Source organism: Coturnix japonica, unplaced genomic scaffold, assembly GCF_054131305.1.
Source record: "Coturnix japonica strain WE unplaced genomic scaffold, WE-NBRP24 Scf187, whole genome shotgun sequence".
In the NCBI taxonomy this organism is placed as follows: domain Eukaryota; kingdom Metazoa; phylum Chordata; class Aves; order Galliformes; family Phasianidae; genus Coturnix; species Coturnix japonica.
Window position 1 is genome coordinate 1 of NW_028189090.1, and position 18,647 is coordinate 18,647.

At 59.5% G+C, this 18,647-nt stretch overlaps 2 protein-coding genes and 1 long non-coding RNA gene across 9 annotated transcripts; all 3 read right to left on the reverse strand.

The window, feature by feature from the left end:
• Positions 1–112: 112 nt before the first annotated feature.
• Positions 113–4,438, reverse strand: LOC146751004 (uncharacterized). 2 transcript variants are annotated; one of them, XM_085535818.1, is made up of 7 exons: positions 4,092–4,438; positions 3,831–4,005; positions 3,656–3,724; positions 2,658–2,699; positions 2,093–2,209; positions 1,313–1,404; positions 113–1,218 (listed from the first exon to the last, which is right to left on the reverse strand). In XM_085535818.1, the coding sequence occupies exons 2-7, from the start codon at positions 3,912–3,914 to the stop codon at positions 174–176; spliced, it is 1,449 nt and encodes a 482-aa protein (XP_085391944.1). In that variant the 5' UTR covers positions 3,915–4,005; positions 4,092–4,438; the 3' UTR covers positions 113–173. The 2 variants fall into 2 exon arrangements, with proteins under 2 accessions (XP_085391944.1, XP_085391945.1); XM_085535819.1 differs by having other exon boundaries at positions 2,658–2,696; positions 4,092–4,417.
• A 951-nt stretch (positions 4,439–5,389) lies between these two features.
• On the reverse strand, positions 5,390–18,632 carry KANSL2 (KAT8 regulatory NSL complex subunit 2). Of its 6 annotated transcripts, none has more exons than XM_085535812.1 (10): positions 18,605–18,632; positions 15,877–16,136; positions 13,942–14,120; positions 12,991–13,105; positions 11,889–12,052; positions 11,089–11,255; positions 10,863–10,959; positions 7,908–8,161; positions 6,695–6,913; positions 5,390–5,621 (listed from the first exon to the last, which is right to left on the reverse strand). In XM_085535812.1, exons 2-10 carry the CDS (start codon positions 16,125–16,127, stop codon positions 5,562–5,564), a joined length of 1,506 nt encoding a protein of 501 aa, XP_085391938.1. In that variant the 5' UTR covers positions 16,128–16,136; positions 18,605–18,632; the 3' UTR covers positions 5,390–5,561. The 6 variants fall into 6 exon arrangements, with proteins under 6 accessions (XP_085391938.1, XP_085391940.1, XP_085391939.1 ...); XM_085535814.1 differs by having other exon boundaries at positions 18,334–18,632; XM_085535813.1 differs by having other exon boundaries at positions 18,311–18,632.
• On the reverse strand, positions 5,700–6,688 carry LOC146751005 (uncharacterized). The gene is made up of 2 exons (XR_014941971.1): positions 6,570–6,688; positions 5,700–6,536 (listed from the first exon to the last, which is right to left on the reverse strand). It is a non-coding gene; the product is annotated as an uncharacterized LOC146751005 (long non-coding RNA).
• Positions 18,633–18,647: the final 15 nt, after the last annotated feature.

Genomic DNA, 18,647 nt, shown 5'->3' on the forward strand with positions numbered 1-18,647 from the left:
AAGCCCCCCCCCACGCCCCCCCCGCCCCCCCCGGGCCGCCCTTTGCCGTCCCCCCCCCCCCCTGCAGCCTCAATACATTTTCCTCGATCCCTTTCATCACTTTCTCTTCTATGGCCGAATGGGCGCCTCCCTGGGGGGGGGCGGAGCCGGTGGGGGGGGGTCTGACCCCACTATTACCCCCCCCACCCGGCCGGCCCCGCTGCCCCCCCCCCCCATTCATGGGCTCGGGGGGTTTCGAGCCGCTTCGGCTGCTCCGGTTTAAGGGTCGCCCCCCCCCGGGGCAGCAGGGTTTGGTCGGAGCCCCCGGCCGGTCTTTGAGGGGGGGGGACAGGAAAAAGAGTCGGGGGGTTTTTTAAAGGGGCGGCGACACTGAGATGGAGCCCCAGAAACGGAGCGATGGGAGCTGGGGGGGGACGAGGCTGCTCGGTCCGGGGTGATGGACGGGGGGGGAGGGGGGGGGTCGTAAGGGTGGGGGGCTGCCCCATAAGTGTGGGGCTGGGGGGGTCCGTGTGGTTGGGGAGTCCCGCAGGTGTGGGGCTGGGGGGGGAGGGCTGAGCTATGAGAGTGGGGCTGGGGGGATGGAGCCGCCCCATAAGTGTGGGGCTGGGGGGATGGAGCTGCCCCATAAGTGTGGGGCTGGGGGGACGGAGCCGCCCCATAAGTGTGGGGCTGGGGGGATGGAGCCGCCCCGTAAGTGTGGGGCTGGGGGGATGGAGCCGCCCCATAAGTGTGGGGCTGGGGGGATGGAGCCGCCCCATAAGTGTGGGGCTGGGGGGATGGAGCCGCCCCATAAGTGTGGGGCTGGGGCAGCCGGGGCTCTCGGGGGGCGTTTCGGGGGGGCCGCTGCGGCAGGGGATGCGGGAGGTGCGGGGCAGCTGCGGGCTGAGCCGTAATGCGGGGGGGGGTCCCGACCCCTTGAGGCCTTTGGACGGGGACAGCAATGGGGCCGCTGGGACCCCCAGGTGTGGGGGGCAGCCCCCATCGGGGCTCCCCTCCTCGTACGGCCCCAAATATGGGGCTCGGGGGGGGTCGGGGGTGGGGGGGGCGCTGCGGGGGGGGGTCCCAGCAGAGGGTCCGTTTCCTGCTCCAATCTGCGCAGCACCTCCAGGATCTGAGCCTTCTTCTTTAGGAACGGGGACAGAGCGTCCAGGGGGGGGGCGGCCGTGGGGCAGGGGGGGGGCTGAGAGCGGAGCACGACGGGGGTCCCAATGGGGTGACCTGGAGGGGAAGGGATGGGGGGGGGTCAGGGCTGTATCACCCCATGGGGATGGGGAGGTTGTGGGGTGATGGGGGGGGGTCTGAGGGTACCCACCTGTGCTGGGGGGGCGCAGCAGTTGTGGGGCGGTGGTGGGGGGGGGGGTGGGCGCTCAGGGCTGCGGGGGGGTCCGGGGACAGAGGGAGCAGCTGGAGGGGACAGAGAATGACACCATGGGGGGGGGGCATAGAATGACTTAGGGGGCACAGCCCCATACAACCCCCCCAGCCCCATAGCCCACCCCCAGACCCATAGCCCTGACACCCTGCCCCATAACCACCACACCCTGCCCCATAGCCCACCACCAGCCCTACAGCCCTCACCCCCAGCTCCATAGCCCACCCCAGCCCCATAGCCCCCCCTTCAGCCCCATAGCCCCCACAACCTGCCCCATAGCCCACCCCCAGCCCCACAGCCCCCTCCCCAGCTCCATAGCCCCTTCCTCAGCCCCATAGCCCCCTCCCCAGGCCCCTAGCCCCCACACTCAGCCCTACAGCCCCCCCACAGCCCCAGCCCCATACCCCTCACACCCTGCCCCATAGCCCACCCCCAGCCCCACAGCCCACCCCCAGCCTCATAGCCCCCCCTCAGCCCCATAGCCCCCTCCCCAGCCCCATAGCCCCTTCCTCAGCCCCATAACCCCCCCCAGCCCCATAACCCCCACACCAGCCCCAGAGCCCCCACACCCTGCCCTATAGCCCAACCCCAGCCCCATAGCCCCATCCTCAGCCCCACAGCCCCCCCCCCCCAGCCCCACAGCCCCCCCCCAGCCCCATAGCTCCCCCAGCCCCACAGCCCCCCCCCACAGCCCCATAGCTCCCCCAGCCCCACACCGACCTGTGCTGTGGGTCCCGGGGGCTGCAGGCGCTGCTGGCACAGGTCGCTCAGTGCCCGGTTCTGTCGCTCCAATTCTGCCACGCGCTTCTTCAGCTTCAGACATTCCTCCCTCAAATCCTGGGGGGCAAAATGGGGGGGGGGGGGGGGTATCAGCTCCACCCCCATAGATGGGACATACAACCCCCCCCCCCATATACACACACCCCATGGCCTCCCATATACATACAGACCTTCTATGCACCCCCCCATCCCATATATATATACACACCCCCATAGCCCCCATATATATACAGACCCCTATGCCCCCCCCCCAACCCCATATATACACACACCCACATAGCCCCCCATATACATACACACCCCTATACCCCCCCAGCCCCACAGCCCCCACAGCCCCATATATACACACCCTTATGGCCCCCCCAACCCCATATATACACACTCCATGGCCCCCCATATACATACAGACCCCCTATGCCCCCCCCCACCCCATATATACACAGACCCCCATAGCCCCCCATACACACCCCTATACCCCCCCAGCCCCACACATTGCCCCCCCCACCTTCTGGTTGAGCAGCGCCTGCACCACGTGATTGGCGACCTGCTGGGCACAGCGGGATAATGGGGGGGGGGGTTGGTTATGGGTCACAGTGTGGGGGGGCAGCAGCCCCATAACCCCCATATAACACCATATAACCCCCATATAACCCCATAAAAACCCCATATAACCCCCATATCCCCCCAAATAACCCCATATCCCCCCATATAACCCCATATAGCCCCATATAACCCCCATATAACCCCCATATAACTCCATATCACCCCAAATAACCCCATATAACCCCCATATCCCCCCATATCACCCCAATATCCCCCCATATAACCCCCATATAACCCCATAACCCCCATATAACCCCATATAACTCCCATATCCCCCCACATAACCACCATATAACACCCCATAACTCCCATACCCCCCCATATCCCCCCATACAACCCCCATATCCCCCCATATAGCCCCATATATCCCATATAACCCCATATTCCCCCATATAACCCCATACCCCCCCATATAACCCCATATAACCACATATAACCCCCATATCCCTCCATATAACCCCCATATCCCCCCATATAACCCCATATCCCCCCATATAACCCCATATCCCCCCCCTATAACCCCATATAACCCCATATAACCACATATCCCCCCATATCCCCCCATATAACCCTCATATCCCCCCATATCACCCCCATATCCCCCCCTATAACCCCATATAACCCCATATCCCCCCATATAACCCCCATATGCCCCCATATAACCCCGTATAACCCCCATATCCCCCCATATAACCCCATATAACCCCATATAGCCCCCATATAACCCCCATATCCCGCCATATAACCCCCATATCCCCCCACATAACCACCATATCCCCCCACATAACCCCCGTATAACCCCATATCCCCCCATAAAACCCCCATATCCCCCCGTATAACCCCATATCCCCCCATATAACCCCACATCCCCCCCTATAACCCCCATATAACCCCCTATACCTCATCCAGGCACCTCTCGTACGTCTCCCGTTGATTCTCATTGGCCTGAACCAGCGCCGCGTTCTCCTCCTGGGGGGGGGGGGGGAGGGGGCACAAATATGGGGGGCACCGGAAGTGGGGGGACCCCGGAAGTGGGTTAATGGGGTCCCCGGAAGTGGGGGGGTCTGTCCGGTACCTCCAGCTCCTTCAGCCGTTGCAGCAGTTCCCGGTTCCCCCCCCCCCCGCCCCCCCCCTCCATCTCGGTCGCGCTGTCCGCCATGTTGGGGGGGGCGGTGATGTTGGGGGGGGGGGGCGGATGTTCGGACGGATGGAGCCACAAACGGGACCCCCCCCCTTCAAGGCGGGGTCACCTGCGGGCACAGCGGGGGGTCAGTTCGGGTCCCACACCCCCACGACCCCCCCCCCCCATCCCGGTTCCCCCCCCCCTCGTTCTCACCGGACGATCCGGCGGCGCCGCCATGTTGGATTGGGGGGGGGGGGGTCCTGTGGTGACGTCACGCCGCACCGGGATGGGCCACGCCCCCAATCTGAGCGCTGACCAATCAGAGCCCAGAGGAAGGGAGGAGGGGAGTGAGGTGTGAGCTAATCAGCGCTCGAGGAGGGTGGAGAGGGCTGAGCGCTCCGCCAATGAGCGCAATCGGGACGGATGGATGGTGCTGCGCTTTCCACCAATCAGCTTCAGGGAGGGGCCGGAGCGTTTCGTGCTCTCGGCCAATCAGCGCGCGGGGCGGTGCCGGCCGGAATTTGGGGTTTTTGGGTCCAAATTCGCCTTTCCAGCGCCCCATAAACCCCATAAACCCCATAAACCCCATAATAACCCATAATACCCCCCATAAACACCCCATGACCCCTATAAACACCCCATAACCCCCCATAACCCCCCATAAACACTCCATAAACCCCGTAATACCCCAGAACACCCCATAATAACCCCCATAACACCCCATAACCCCTATAAACCCCCATAAACCCCCCATAACCCCAATAATAACCCCCATAATAACCCCCATAAACACCCCATGACCCCCATAACACCCCATAACCCCCATAAACCCCCCATAATACCCCATAAACACCCCATAACCCCCCCATAACACCCCATAACCCCCCATAAACACCCCATAATACCCCATAACACCCCATAACCCCAATAAACCCCCATAACACCCCATAACCCCCCCATAAACCCTATAACAACCCATAACCCCCCCATAACCCCCTAAATACCCCATAAACACCCCTTAACCCCCCCATAAACCCCCATAAACACCCCATAAACACCCCATAGCCCCCATAAACCCCCATAACCCTCCCATAATACTCCATAATACCCCATAACCCCCATAACCCCCCATAATACCCCATAAACACCCCATAACACCCCCATAATACCCCATAAGCCCCCATAACCCCTATAAACACACCATAACCCCCATAATACCCCATAACCCCCAAAAAAGCCCATAATAACCCCAATAACCCCCATAACCCCCCATAAACACCCCATAATACCCCATAACCCCCATTAAAGCCCATAATACCCCCCATAACCACCCCATAACCCCTATAAACACCCCATAACCCCCATAAACACCTCATAACCCCTATAAACACCCCATAATACCCAATAAACACCCCATAACCCCTATAAACACCTCATAACCCCCCATAATCTGCCCCCATATTTGCCCCCCCCCCCAATATCTGCCCCCCCCCATCACAGACACACACTGCTCCCATCCAATGCCTTTATTGTGGGGGAGGGACAGGATGACACCCCCCCTCCCACACCATCCGATCCCATCACAGCCCCCCCCCATGATGGGGGTCACCGCTGGTGGGGGGGGGGGGCTCACCCCACCGCCCCCCCCCACAACTCACCCATTGGGGGGGGGGGGTCGTGGGCTCAGCTCCCAGCCGGGGGCTGCAGGGTCCCATTGGGGGGGTCCTCAGGGCGGGGGGTGCTCTGTGGGGATAAAAGGGGGGCAATGAGGGGGGATAATGGGGGGGTAATGGGGTGGGGGGGTTTATTGGGGGGGGGTCGTTTGTCCCCGTGTGGCTCCCATACGAACCGGGTGCCCCCATTGTGGGGTCGGGGGTCCGACAGACTGAGAGCGGCTCTATGGGCTCCTGCTTGAAGCCGGCGGTTATGGGGGAACCGAAGGCTTTCAGTCAGGGCCGGGATGGGGGGGGGGAATAATGGGGATGGGGGGGGGGCTGCCGGCCCTAAAAGGGGGAGGGGATGTGGGGATGGGGGGGACACCGCCCTGAATGGATGGGGTCAGACATTGCCCCAGTTATGGGTCACATATTGTCCTACAGGATATGGGGTCACATACCCTATGTTCATATCTTGGCCCCCCTCGGGGATATGGGGTCACCCACTGACCCTAAATATAGGGTAAGGGGTCAGCCACTGCCCCCCAGGATATAGGGTATGGGATCACCTACAGCCCTCCATGATATGGGATATAGGGTAACCCACTGCCCTTGGGGGTATAGGGTCCCACTGCCCTCCCAACATATAGGATATGGGGTCACCCACTGCCCCCAGAATATGGGGTATAGGATCAACTATGGCCCCCCAGGATATGGGATATAGGGTCACCCACTGCCCACCCCCCAGGATATAGGATATGGGATCACCCACTGCCCCCCCAGGATATGGGGTTTGGAGTCATTCACTGACCCCAGGATATAGGATATGGGGCCACCCATTGCCCCTAAATATAGGGTAAGGGGTCACCCACTGCCCCCAGAATACAGGGTATAGGATCACCTACGGCCCCCCATGATATGGGATATAGGGTCACCCACTGCCCACCCCCAGCATATAGGATATGGGGTCACCCACTGCCCCATGGATATGGGGTAGAGTCACCTACTGCCTCTGGGATATGGGGTATGGGGTCACCCACTGCCCCCCAGGATACAGGGTATGGGGTCTCCCAGCCCCCAGGGCTATGGGGTCCCCCCCAGCCCCCCATGATACGGGCTATGGGGTGACCCATAAGCCAGCAGCACTGCTCCATTCCTCACCTGTGCGGGTGACCCCGTGGCCGTGGGGCAGCTGTGGGTCCCCCCGTCTGCGGGTGCCACGTGTGGGGGGGGGGCGGCGGCGTGGGGGGGGTCCTCCAAGGCCAAAATGTCAATGGGGGCTTCAGCCACATCCCGCATGGACGGAGCGAGGCCGGCGGATGGATCGAAGAGCAGAGGGGATGGGGGGCACTGCAGCCCCTCACCCACCACGTCCAGGTCCTGGGGGGCAGCACGGGGGGCAGGGGGGCATCAGGACGGGTCCCGGAGCCCCCAGACCCAATATAGAGCTGCTGCTTGTGGGGCAGGGGATGATGAGCAGGTGGGATGAAGAGCTGAGGGAGACCTTCAAGGTGATGGAGCCGTGGGGTGGGATGGGATGGAAGGTTCTTATCATGGGGCCATGGAGAACTATGGGATGGGTGGGTTGGGATATTCAAGGTGATGGAACCATGGGATGGGTGGGTTGGAGGACCAAGGGATGGTTGGAACACCATGGGATGGCTGGGTTGGAAGACCATAGGACAGTTGGGTTAGAGGACTATGGGATGGTTGGGTTGGTGGATGATAAGACAGTTGGGTTGGAGGACCAAGGGATAGTTGGAACACCATGGGATGGCTGGGTTGGAAGACCATAGTAAAGCTGGGCTGGAGGCCCATGGGATAGTTGGGTTGGAGGACTATAGGATGGTTGGGTTGGAGGACCATGGGATAGTTGGGTTAGATGGCCATGGCATGGTTGGGTTGGAAGACCAAGGGATGGTTGGAACACCACAGGACGGTCAGGTTGGAGGACCATGGGATGGTTGGGTTGGAGGACTATGGGATGGTTGGGTTGGAGGACCATGGGATGGTTGGGTTGGAGGACCATGGGATGGCTGGAACACCATTGGATGGTTGGGTTGGAGGACCATAGGACAGTTGTGTTGGAGGCCCATGGGATGGTTGGGTTGCAGAACTATGGGATGTCTGGGACACCATGGGATGGTCGGGTTGGAGGACTATGGGATGGTTGGGTTGGAGGACTATGGGATAGTTGGGTTGGAGGACTATGGGATGGTTGGGCTGGAGGACCATGGGATGGTTGGGTTGGAGGCCCATGGGATGGTTGGGTTGCAGAACTATGGGATGGCTGGGACACCATGGGATGGCTGGGTTGGAAGACAATGGGATGGTTGTGTTGGAGGCCCACCCTCCCCACCATCCCCCAGCTCACATCACTGAACTCCAGGGGCAGGCTCTCGCTGGGCTGCAGCTCGGCCGCGCTCAGGTACAGGTCGGTGGGAGCCGCCTCCAGCTCCTCAGGGCCGGGCAGAACCTGCTCCGGGACGTAGAGCTGCGGGGGCAGGCGAAGGTGCAGCGGGCAGCACGGCTCCTCCGACAGGCTGACGGGGACGGGTTTGTTGCACGGAACCTCCTCCGAGCCCTGGCAGGGTCTGAACAGCGTCTGGTTGGAGTCCTGGCAGATGTCTGTGAGATGGGGGTCAAGGGAAACGTGTGGGGTGGAGACAGAGTGAGGGCAGGGAGTCATGGAGGGGGTGGGATGGGAGCTGAAGGGTTGTGGAAACATGGGATGGGATGGGATGGGATGGGATGGGATGGGATGGGATGGGATGGGATGGGATGGGATGGGATGGGATGGGATGGAGGACCAGGGGTGGGATGGAAGGGACCTTTAAGATCATGGAACCATGGGATGGTTGGGTTGGATCTAAAATAGGATGGGACCATGGGATGGGTTGGGTTGGAAGGGACCTTAAAGATCATGGAACCATTGGATTGTTGGGTTGGACCTCAAATAGGATGGGACCATGGGATGAGTTGGGTTGGAAGGACCTTAAAATCATGGAAACATGGAATAGGCCGGGATAGAAGGGACCTCAAAGACCGTGGGACCATGGGATGGTTGGGTTGGATCTTATATAGGATGGGACCATGGGATGGGTTGGGTTGGAAGGACCTTAAAATCATGGGACCATGGGATGGGTTGGAGGACCATGGGTGGGAGGGTTGGAAGGGACCTTAAAGATCATGGAACCATTGGATGGTTGGGTTGGACCTCAAATAGGATGAGACCATGGGATGGGTTGGGTTGGAAGGATCTTAAAATCATGGAACCATGGGGTGGTTGGGTGGGATCTTATATAGGATGGAACCACAGGATGGCTGGGTTGGAAGGGACCTCAAAGACCATGGAACCATGGAATGGGCTGGAACAGAAGAGACCTCAAATAGGATGGGACCATAGGATGGTTGGGATGGAAAGGACCTTTAAGATCGTGGCACCATGGGATGTTTGGGTTGGATCTTAAATAGGAGGGAACCATGGGATGGGTTGGGTTGGAAGGGACCTTAAAATCATGGGACCATGGAATGGGCTGGAGGACCAAGGGTAGGAGGGTTGGAAGAGACCTCGAAGATCATGGAACCATGGATGGTTGGGTTGGACCTCAAATAGGATGGGACCATGGGATGAGCTGGGTTGGAAGGGACCTTAAAGATCATGGAACCATGGAGTGGTTGGGTTGGAAGGACCTTAAAATCATGGAAACATGGAATGGGCCGGGATAGAAGGGACCTCAAAGACCATGGGACCATGGGATGGTTGGGTTGGATCTTATATAGGATGGGACCATGGGATGGTTGGGTTGGAAGGATCTTAAAATCATGGAACCATGAGTGGTTGGGTGGGATCTTAAATAGGATGGAACCACAGGATGGCTGGGTTGGAAGGGACCTCAAAGACCATGGAACCATGGAATGGGCTGGAACAGAAGAGACCTCAAATAGGATGGGACCATAGGATGGTTGGGATGGAAAGGACCTTTAAGATCGTGGCACCATGGGATGGTTGGGTTGGATCTTAAATAAGAGGGAACCATGGGATGGGTTGGGTTGGAAGGGACCTTTAAGATGATGGAACCATGGGATGGGTTGGAGGACCATGGGTGGGTGGGTTGGAAGGGACCCCAAGGATCATGGAACCATGGGATGGTTGGGTTGGATCTCAAATAGGATGGAACCATGGGATGGGTTGGAAGGGACCTTTAAGATCATGGAACCACGGGGTGGGATGGGACAGAAGGGACCTCCAAGATGATCCCACCATAGAGGGGTTGGAGGGGATATGATGGATATAGAACCACTGAGTGGGTGGGTTGGACTGAAAGACCACAGGATGGCTGAGTGGGAAGGGACCCCATAAAGGGACCCCATAAAGGGACCCCACAATGGGACCCCAAAGGCCATCAGACCCCATGGTAGCGAGCAGCCCCATGGACGGGACCCCCACAGCTCCCCATATCAGAGCATCTCCAATGGCTGCAGTGCCCCCCCACAGCCAGGGCTGTGGTCCCGCTGCTTCCACCCTATTTCCTTCCTATGGAAAAACCCAATTCCTGTCTGGGGTGTTTATATGGGATTTCCTGCCTTTCATCACCAGCACCGCAGCTGCGTGGAGCAGTGACCCCAGCTTTCAAAACCCATCTCTGGGCTCAGCACCAACTGGACCCACATCCACCCCTATTCACCCCATAACCCCCATCACCCCAATCACCCATGGGGTGCTGAGCACTGAGCTCCACTTTGGGGTCAAACCTCAGGATCTGCGACCCGACACGTCCCCCCTTTCCAGCCCCCTCCCCCCTGTATGGGACAGGAAAACGAAGCTCAGCCCTGCGGATGTTGGCAGAAAACTCCCAGTCTGACCCCATTTCCCAACTGAATTCAGCTCTGAGGGGCCACAGGGGTGACCTGCATGGGAAATGGGAACCCAGCCCTGCTTTATCCTCCCCCCCCCAACACCCCCCCCCTTGCTCGGATGGATCCAGCTGCTCCCTGCCTTGCTCAGTGCATTGCTATGGGGGGGGCTGCATCCTGCCCTCCTTGCCCCCCCCCATAAGCTCCCAGCACTGAGCCCATGAGCTCATCCCCCCCCTGCTGCCCCCCCATTTGGGTGGGGGTCCCATGTCCACCTCCGGTGCCCAGCCGTGCCCTCGTGGTGCCCGAGCTCAGCCAGCACCCAGCAGGAAAACATTGCTCTGGGCTCCTGTTTGAAACCAGCGGCTACAGCAAACCGCAGGCCTTGATTGAGGGCCGGAAATGGGGGAGGGGGAATGAGGAGCCCCCACATGGGCTGGGGGGGGTCCCAGGGTATAGAATGGAAGGATACGAGTCAGGCAGTGCCGGGCCATGGGCAGCGATGGGTTGGAGCAGCGCACGTCGTCCACAAAGGCCAAACATCGTTGGCTGGAGCGAGTGGTGTGAGCCTGGGGGGGGGGGGGGAGAGTCAGAGCAATGGCTGCCTATAGAGGAACCCCCCCCCAGGGTAAATCCGGATCGGAATGGAGGAATGGTGTGACTGGGGGGTACTGGAAGGGGCTGTAACCCCCCCCCACCTGCTGTGCGGCGCCGTCGGTCGCCATCACCCTGCGCTCCTTGAGCTGCCGGTGCAGCAGCGCCTCCACGCCGTAACGCTGCCGGTAACGGCGCAGGCACTTGAGGCGCCGCAGGTTGTCCCTTTCCTTGGCTGTGAGTCCTTCGGGTCCCGTCAGGAGGCTGCTGCCTATGGGGGGGGACAGGGGGGGTCAGGGACAGCAGCACTGAGTCCCACCTGCAGCACTGAGTCCCACCTGCAGCACTGAGTCCCACCTGCAGCACCGAGTCCCACCTGCAGCACCGAGTCCCACCTGCAGCACCGGGTCCCACCTGCAGCACCGGGTCCCACCTGCAGCACTAGGTCCCACCTGCAGCACTCAGTCCCACCTGCAGCACCGAGTCCCACCTGCAGCACCGAGTCCCACCTGCAGCATTGAGTCCCACCTGCAGCACTCAGTCCCACCTGCAGCACCAAGTCCCACCTGCAGCACCGAGTCCCACCTGCAGCACTCGGTCCCACCTGCAGCACTCGGTCCCACCTGCAGCACTCGGTCCCACCTGCAGCACTCAGTCCCACCTGCAGCACCGAGTCCCACCTGCAGCACCGAGTCCCACCTGCAGCACCAAGTCCCACCTGCAGCACCAAGTCCCACCTGCAGCACTAGGTCCCACCTGCAGCACTAGGTCCCACCTGCAGCATTGAGTCCCACCTGCAGCACTGAGCAGCATCAATTCCTGCCTTGTTTGCATGGGACCCAATAACAGCAAATCTAACCCCAAAAGACGCCACCCCCCCCCACCTGCAGCTGCCCCCACTGACCCACAGCGTCGTGCTCCGCCTTGCGGCCGTGCAGGAAGCGCCGCTTCTTCTCCTTCAGCAAATGCTGCAGCCGCTTGAACTGGTCGATGTACAGAGACTGCAGGCGGATCAGCTTCTCACGCATGATCAGAGCAACCTCCTCCGCTGTGTACACACCTGCGTGTCTGCAGGACACACAGAGCACAGCATGGAATGAGAGCATTTAATGCAATGTGAGAGCATCTAATGCAATGTGAGAGCATCTAATGCAGCCTGAGAGCATCTAATGCAGCCTGAGAGCATCTAATGCAGCCTGAGAGCATCTAATGCGGCCTGAGAGCAACTAATGCGGCCTGAGAGCATCCAATGCGGCCTGAGAGCATCCAATGCGGCCTGAGAGCATCCAATGCAACCTGAGAGCATCCAATGCAGCCTGAGAGCATTTAATGCGGCCTGAGAGCATCCAGTGCAACCTGAGAGCATCCAGTGCAACCTGAGAGCATTTAATGCAGCTTGAGAGCATTTAATGCAACCTGAGAGCATTTAATGCAACCTGAGAGCATTTAATGCAACCTGAGAGCATTTAATGCAGCTTGAGAGCATTTAATGCAACCTGAGAGCATTTAATGCAGCTTGAGAGCATTTAATGCAACCTGAGAGCATCTAATGCAGCCTGAGAGCATCCAATGCAGCCTGAGAGCATTTAATGCAACCTGAGAGCATTTAATGCGGCCTGAGAGCATCCAGTGCAACCTGAGAGCATCCAGTGCAACCTGAGAGCATCCAGTGCAACCTGAGAGCATTTAATGCATCATGAGAGCATCCAATGCAGCCTGAGAGCATCCAATGCAGCCTGAGAGCATCCAATGCAGCCTGAGAGCATCCAATGCAGCCTGAGAGCATCCAATGCAGCCTGAGAGCATCCAATGCAACCTGAGAGCATCCAATGCAACCTGAGAGCATCTAATGCGGCCTGAGAGCATCTAATGCGGCCTGAGAGCATCCAATGCAGCCTGAGAGCACTGAGAGCATCCAATGGGGGTAACCCACGACTCTGAGCCCCACAACCCCCCAAAACACACACACTGATGTTATTAAGGTCACCCTGAGGCTCCCAACTCACTTTAAAGGATCCTCCTGGTCGCTATCGATGCTGTCGGCCTCGCTGTCCGGGTCCCCCCTCCATGTCTGATCCACTGTGACAGGGTCGGGTTCACCATCGCTCCAACTGTCCTCATCTGAAACAGTGACAGCAGCAGATAGGAGGACACACGGGAGGGGGCACAAAGCCCACGAGGGCTACAACCACATTGGGACGCGGTTATGGGGCGGGAGGGACACGGCTGTGGGGCAGGGTGGGGGGGGCACACATAGCCCAGCCCCACTGTGGGACACTGAGCAACCAGGAGCTGAGATATAACAGGGGCTGGAAGGGACACAAATACACACATAGGAGCCCCCATTGCTCTCCTATACACACACAGCAGCCCCCATTGCTCACCTATACACACACAGGAGCCCCCATTGCTCACCTATACACACACAGGAGCCCCCCACCCCCATTGCTCACCTATACACACATAGGAGCCCCCATTGCTCACCTATACACACATAGGAGCCCCCCGCCCCCATTGCTCACCTATACACACACAGCAGCCCCCATTGCTCACCTATACACACATAGAAGCCCCCACCCCCATTGCTCACCTATACCCCCATAGGAGCCCCCCACCCCCATTGCTCACCTGTACACACACAGCAGCCCCCATTGCTCACCTATACATACATAAAGCCCCCACTGCTCACCTATACCCCCATAGGAGCCCCCCACTCCCATTGCTCACCTATACACACACAGGAGCCCCCATTGCTCACCTATACCCCCATAGGAGCCCCCCACTCCCATTGCTCACCTATACACACACAGCAGCCCCCATTGCTCACCTATACACACACAGGAGCCCCCATTGCTCACCTATACACCCATAGAAGTCCCCATTGCTCACCTATACACACATAAAACCCCCATTGCTCACCTATACCCCCATAGGATCCCCCCGGCCCCACTGCTCACCCAGGATCCTGCTGGCCTCGCTGCGGCTGCTCTCGCTGCCCTGGTTTCCCGGCTCGTTCCTGGCGTAGGAGCTGAGCTGACACAGCAGGGATTCGCTCACGGCTCCGGGGCTGGATTTCTTCAGCTGAGCCTGAAGGGCCAACGCGTTCCTACGGGCGTGCTCAGCACAGAAGGACACACTGCAGGGACATGGGGACAGTGAGGAACACGGGGGGGTGGGCAATGCAATACATGGGGGTGGGGGGCAAAGCTCCCTTGGAGCAGGGAGGAATGAGGCCTTAAAGCCATGGATGGGAGCCCTGCAATCACCCCATGAGCTACAAGTGCTCTGAGCACCCCCAGCAGCCCCACATTGCACCCCACAACCCCCCCCCCCCATAATGATAGCCCCATATTGCACCCCACTGAGCCCCCCCCATAATGATAGCCCCATATTGCACCCCACTGAGCCCCCCCCATAATGATAGCCCCATATTGCACCCCACTGAGCCCCCCCCCATAATGATAGCCCCATATTGCACCCCACTGAGCCCCCCCCATAATGATAGCCCCATATTGCACCCCACTGAGCCCCCCCCATAATGATAGCCCCATATTGCACCCCATTGAGCCCCCCCCCCATAATGATAGCCCCATATTGCACCCCACTGAGCCCCCCCCCATAATGATAGCCCCATATTGCACCCCACTGAGCCCCCCCCCATAATGATAGCCCCATATTGCACCCCACTGAGCCCCCCCCATAATGATAGCCCCATATTGCACCCCACTGAGCCCCCCCCCCGTAATGATGCCAACCAGGGCACTCATAGAACCCTACAATCGCCTGGGATGGAAAGCCCCTGTTATGCGTGGGGATGTGCCCAGAGCCACAACCAGCCTGAGGGATGGAGCATCCACTGCCTCCATGGGCAGCTCTATGGGTGAGAAACACCCCAATACGGCCCCAAAACCAACCTCCACCCCAACACAGCCATCCATCACAGCACTACGGCTGCACCCAGCCAACAGATCCCTATAGCATTCAGCCAACAGATCCCTATAGCATCCAACAGATCCCTATAGCATCCAACAGACCCCTATAGCATCCAACAGACCCCTATAGGATCCAACAGATCCCCATAGGATCCAGCCAGCAGATCCCTATAGGATCCAACAGATCCCCATAGGACCCAGCCAGCAGATCCCTATAGGACCCAACAGATCCCTATAGCATCCAGCCAGCAGATCCCTATATGATCCAACAGATCCCCATAGGACCCAGCCAGCAGATCCCTATAGGACCCAGCAGATCCCTATAGCATTCAGCCAGCAGATCCCTATAGGACCCAGCAGATCCCTATAGGATCCAACAGATCCCCATAGGATCCAGACAGCAGATCCCTATAGCATCCAACAGATCCCTATAGGATCCAACAGGTCCCCATAGGATCCAGCCAACAGATCCCTATAGGAGCCAGCAGACCCCTATAGGACCCAGCAGATCCCTATAGGAGCCAGCAGATCCCTATAGGACCCAGCAGACCCCTGTAGGACCCAGCAGACCCCTGTAGGACCCAGCAGATCCCTGTAGGACCCAGCAGACCCCTGTAGGACCCAGCAGACCCCTATAGGACCCAGCAGATCCCTGTAGGACCCAGCAGACCCCTATAGGACCCAGCAGATCCCCATAGGACCCAGCAGACCCCTATAGGACCCAGCAGATCCCCATAGGACCCAGCAGACCCCTATAGGACCCAGCAGATCCCCATAGGACCCAGCAGATCCCCATAGGACCCAGCAGATCCCCATAGGACCCAGCAGACCCCTATAGGACCCAGCAGATCCCTATAGGACCCAGCAGACCCCTATAGGACCCAGCAGATCCCTGTAGGACCCAGCAGATCCCTATAGTACCCAGCAGACCCCTATAGCCCCAGCTGGCCGTTCCCTCACCCGTCCTTCTTCTCGGGTTTGGGGGCAGCGTTGGGGCAGCGTTTCCCGTTCTTGGCCGAGATGTAGCTGCACTGTTTGAAGGGGGCGCTGCGATCCTCCAGGATGTGTTTGATGCAGAAGTCGTGGCCGTCCAGGCGGGGCTGGGAACATTGACGTTGGCTGAACGAGCAGCATTGGGGCTCCTGGGGGCGAGGGATGGGGGTCAGGCGGCCTCGGTTGGATGGAAGGACATGGATCCGGATCCTGTTCATGTCCTACAGCTGCAATGGGACGGAGGGGGCAGAATGAGGGACTGCCCTATGGGAAGAATGGGGGCACTATGGGAGGGTATAGAGGCCCTATGGGGAGAATGGGGGCTCCACAGGGAGGATGAGGGTCCTATGAAAGAAGATGGGGGCCCTATAAGGGAGAATAGGGGCCCTATCGGAGAGGATAGAGGCCCTATGGGGGAGGATGGGGGTCCTGTGGAGGAAGATAGGGGCCCTATAAGGGAGGATGGAGGCCCTATGGGGGAGGATGGAAAAGAATGGGGCCCTATGGGGAGAATGGGGGCCCTATGGGGGAGGATGGGGGCTCCATAGGATGGATGAGAGTCCTGTGGAGGAAGATAGGGGCCCTATAAGGGAGGATTGGGGCTCTATGGGGAAGAATATGGGCTCCATAGGGAGCATGAGGATCCTACAGAGGAAGATGGGGGCCCTACAGCGGAGGATTGGGGGCCCTATGGGGAGGATGGGCAACTATGGGGAAGAATGGGGGCCCTATGGGGGAGAATGGAGGCTCCATAGGGAGGATGGGGGTCCTGTGGAGGAAGACAGGGGCCCTATAAGGGAGGATGGAGAACTATGGGGGTCCTATGGGAAGAATGGGGGCTCTATGGGAGGGGATAGAGGCCCTATGGGGAGGATGGGGGCTCCATAGGGAGGATGAGGATCCTATGAAGGAAGATAGGGGCCCTATAAGGGAGGATGGAGGCCCTATGGGGGAGGATGGAAAAGAATGGGGCCCTATGGGGAGAATGGGGGCCCTATGAGGGAGGATGAGGGCTCCATAGGGAGGATGGGGGTCCTATGAAGGAAGATGGGGGCCCTATAAGGGAGGATGGAGGCCCTATGGGGGAGGATGGGGGCTCCATAGGGAGGATGAAGGTCCTACAGAGGAAGATGCGGGCCCTATAAGGGAGGATGGGGGCCCTACAGGGGAGGATTGGGGGCCCTATGGGGAGAATGGGGGCCCTATGGGGGAGGATGAGGGCTCCATAGGGAGAATGAGGGTCCTATGAAGGAAGATGGGGGCCCTATAAGGGAGAATAGGGGCTCTGTGGGGAGGATAGAGGCCCTATGGGGGAGGACGGGGGCTCCATAGGATGGATGAGGGTCCTGTGGAGAAGACAGGGGGCCTATAAGGGAGAATGGAGATCCTATGGGGGAGGATGGAAAAGAATGGGGGCCCTATGGGGGAGGATGGAGGCTCCATAGGGAGGATGGGGGTCCTGTGGAGGAAGATGGGGGCCCTATAAGGGAGGATTGGGGCCCTACAGGGGAGGATTGGGGACCCTATGGGGAAGAATATGGGCTCCATAGGGAGGATGAGGGTCCTACAGAGGAAGATGGGGGCCCTATAAGGGAGAATAGGGGCTCTGTGGGGAGGATAGAGGCCCTATGGGGAGAATGGGGGCTCCATAGGATGGATGAGGGTCCTGTGGAGAAGATAGGGGCCCTATAAGGGAGGATGGAGAAGAATGGGGGAGGATGGAAAAGAATGGGGACCCTATGGGGAGAATGGGGGCCCTATGGGGGAGGATGAGGGCTCCATAGGGAGGATGGGGGTCCTGTGGAGGAAGATAGGGGCCCTATAAGGGAGGATTGGGGCCCTATAAGGGAGGATTGGGGCTCTATGGGGAAGAATATGGGTTCCATAGGGAGGATTGGGGTCCTACAGAGGAAGATGGGGGCCCTATAAAGGAGAATAGGGGCTCTATGGGGAGGATAGAGGCCCTATGGGGGAGGATGGAGGCTCCATAGGATGGATGAGGGTCCTGTGGAGGAAGATGGGGGCCCTATAAGGGAGGATGGAGAAGAATGGGGGCCCTATGGGGAAGAATGGGGGCCCTATAAGGGAGGATGGGGAACTATGGGGATCCCTATAGAGGATGGGGAACTACAGGGGAGGATGGGGAACTATGGGGAATAATGGGGGCACTATGGGAGAGGATGGGGGCCCCATACCCCCCATATAACCCCCATATCCTCCATATAACCCCCATATCCCCCCATTACCCCCATATAGCCCCATATCCCCCCATTACCCCATATAGCCCCCATATCCTCCATATAACCCCCATATCCTCCATATAACCCCCATATCCCCCATATAACCCCCATATCCCCCATATAACCCCCATATCCCCCATTACCCCATTATCCCCCATTACCCCCCGTTCTATCGGTGCCGTACCACGTGACCCCCACCTCCACGCGCCGCCGGGCCCCCTCCCCGCGCATGCGCACTGCCGCCCCCAGCCCGCGCCGGCGCCGCCATTTTGTCCGCGGGCGGCGGGAGCGACGGGGGCAACGCGGGGGGAAACGGGGGGGCACCGAAGGACCGGAATGGAGGAGGTGGGCGAGGGTGGATGGCACCGGGGGTGGCGGAGGACGGGGGGAGGTTGGGGGGAGCGGGGTAACGGCGTCCCGGCCGGGATGGGAGCGCAGCGCCGCCGCCATCTTACCTCCGAGCTGCAGCGGCCGCCGTGAAGCAACCCGCCTCCCGAT

Bases quoted from the DNA above. Each gene is read 5' to 3' on its own strand.
- LOC146751004 (XM_085535818.1), bottom strand. From the start codon at position 3,914: ATGGCGGACAGCGCGACCGAGATGGAGGGGGGGGGCGGGGGGGGGGGG. The intron at 2,700-3,655 runs GTATAGGGGGTT...CGCTGTGCCCAG, and splicing joins ACGAGAGGTGCCTGGATGAG to CAGGTCGCCAATCACGTGGT. The intron at 2,210-2,657 runs GTGGGGGGGGCA...TTTGCCCCCCAG, and splicing joins AGGCGCTGCTCAACCAGAAG to GATTTGAGGGAGGAATGTCT.
- KANSL2 (XM_085535812.1), bottom strand. From the start codon at position 16,127: ATGAACAGGATCCGGATCCATGTCCTTCCATCCAACCGAGGCCGCCTG. The intron at 10,960-11,088 runs GTGGGGGGGGGT...CCCCCCCCCCAG, and splicing joins CCGACGGCGCCGCACAGCAG to GCTCACACCACTCGCTCCAG. The intron at 6,914-7,907 runs GTGAGCTGGGGG...GCTGCCCCCCAG, and splicing joins TGCCCCTGGAGTTCAGTGAT to GACCTGGACGTGGTGGGTGA.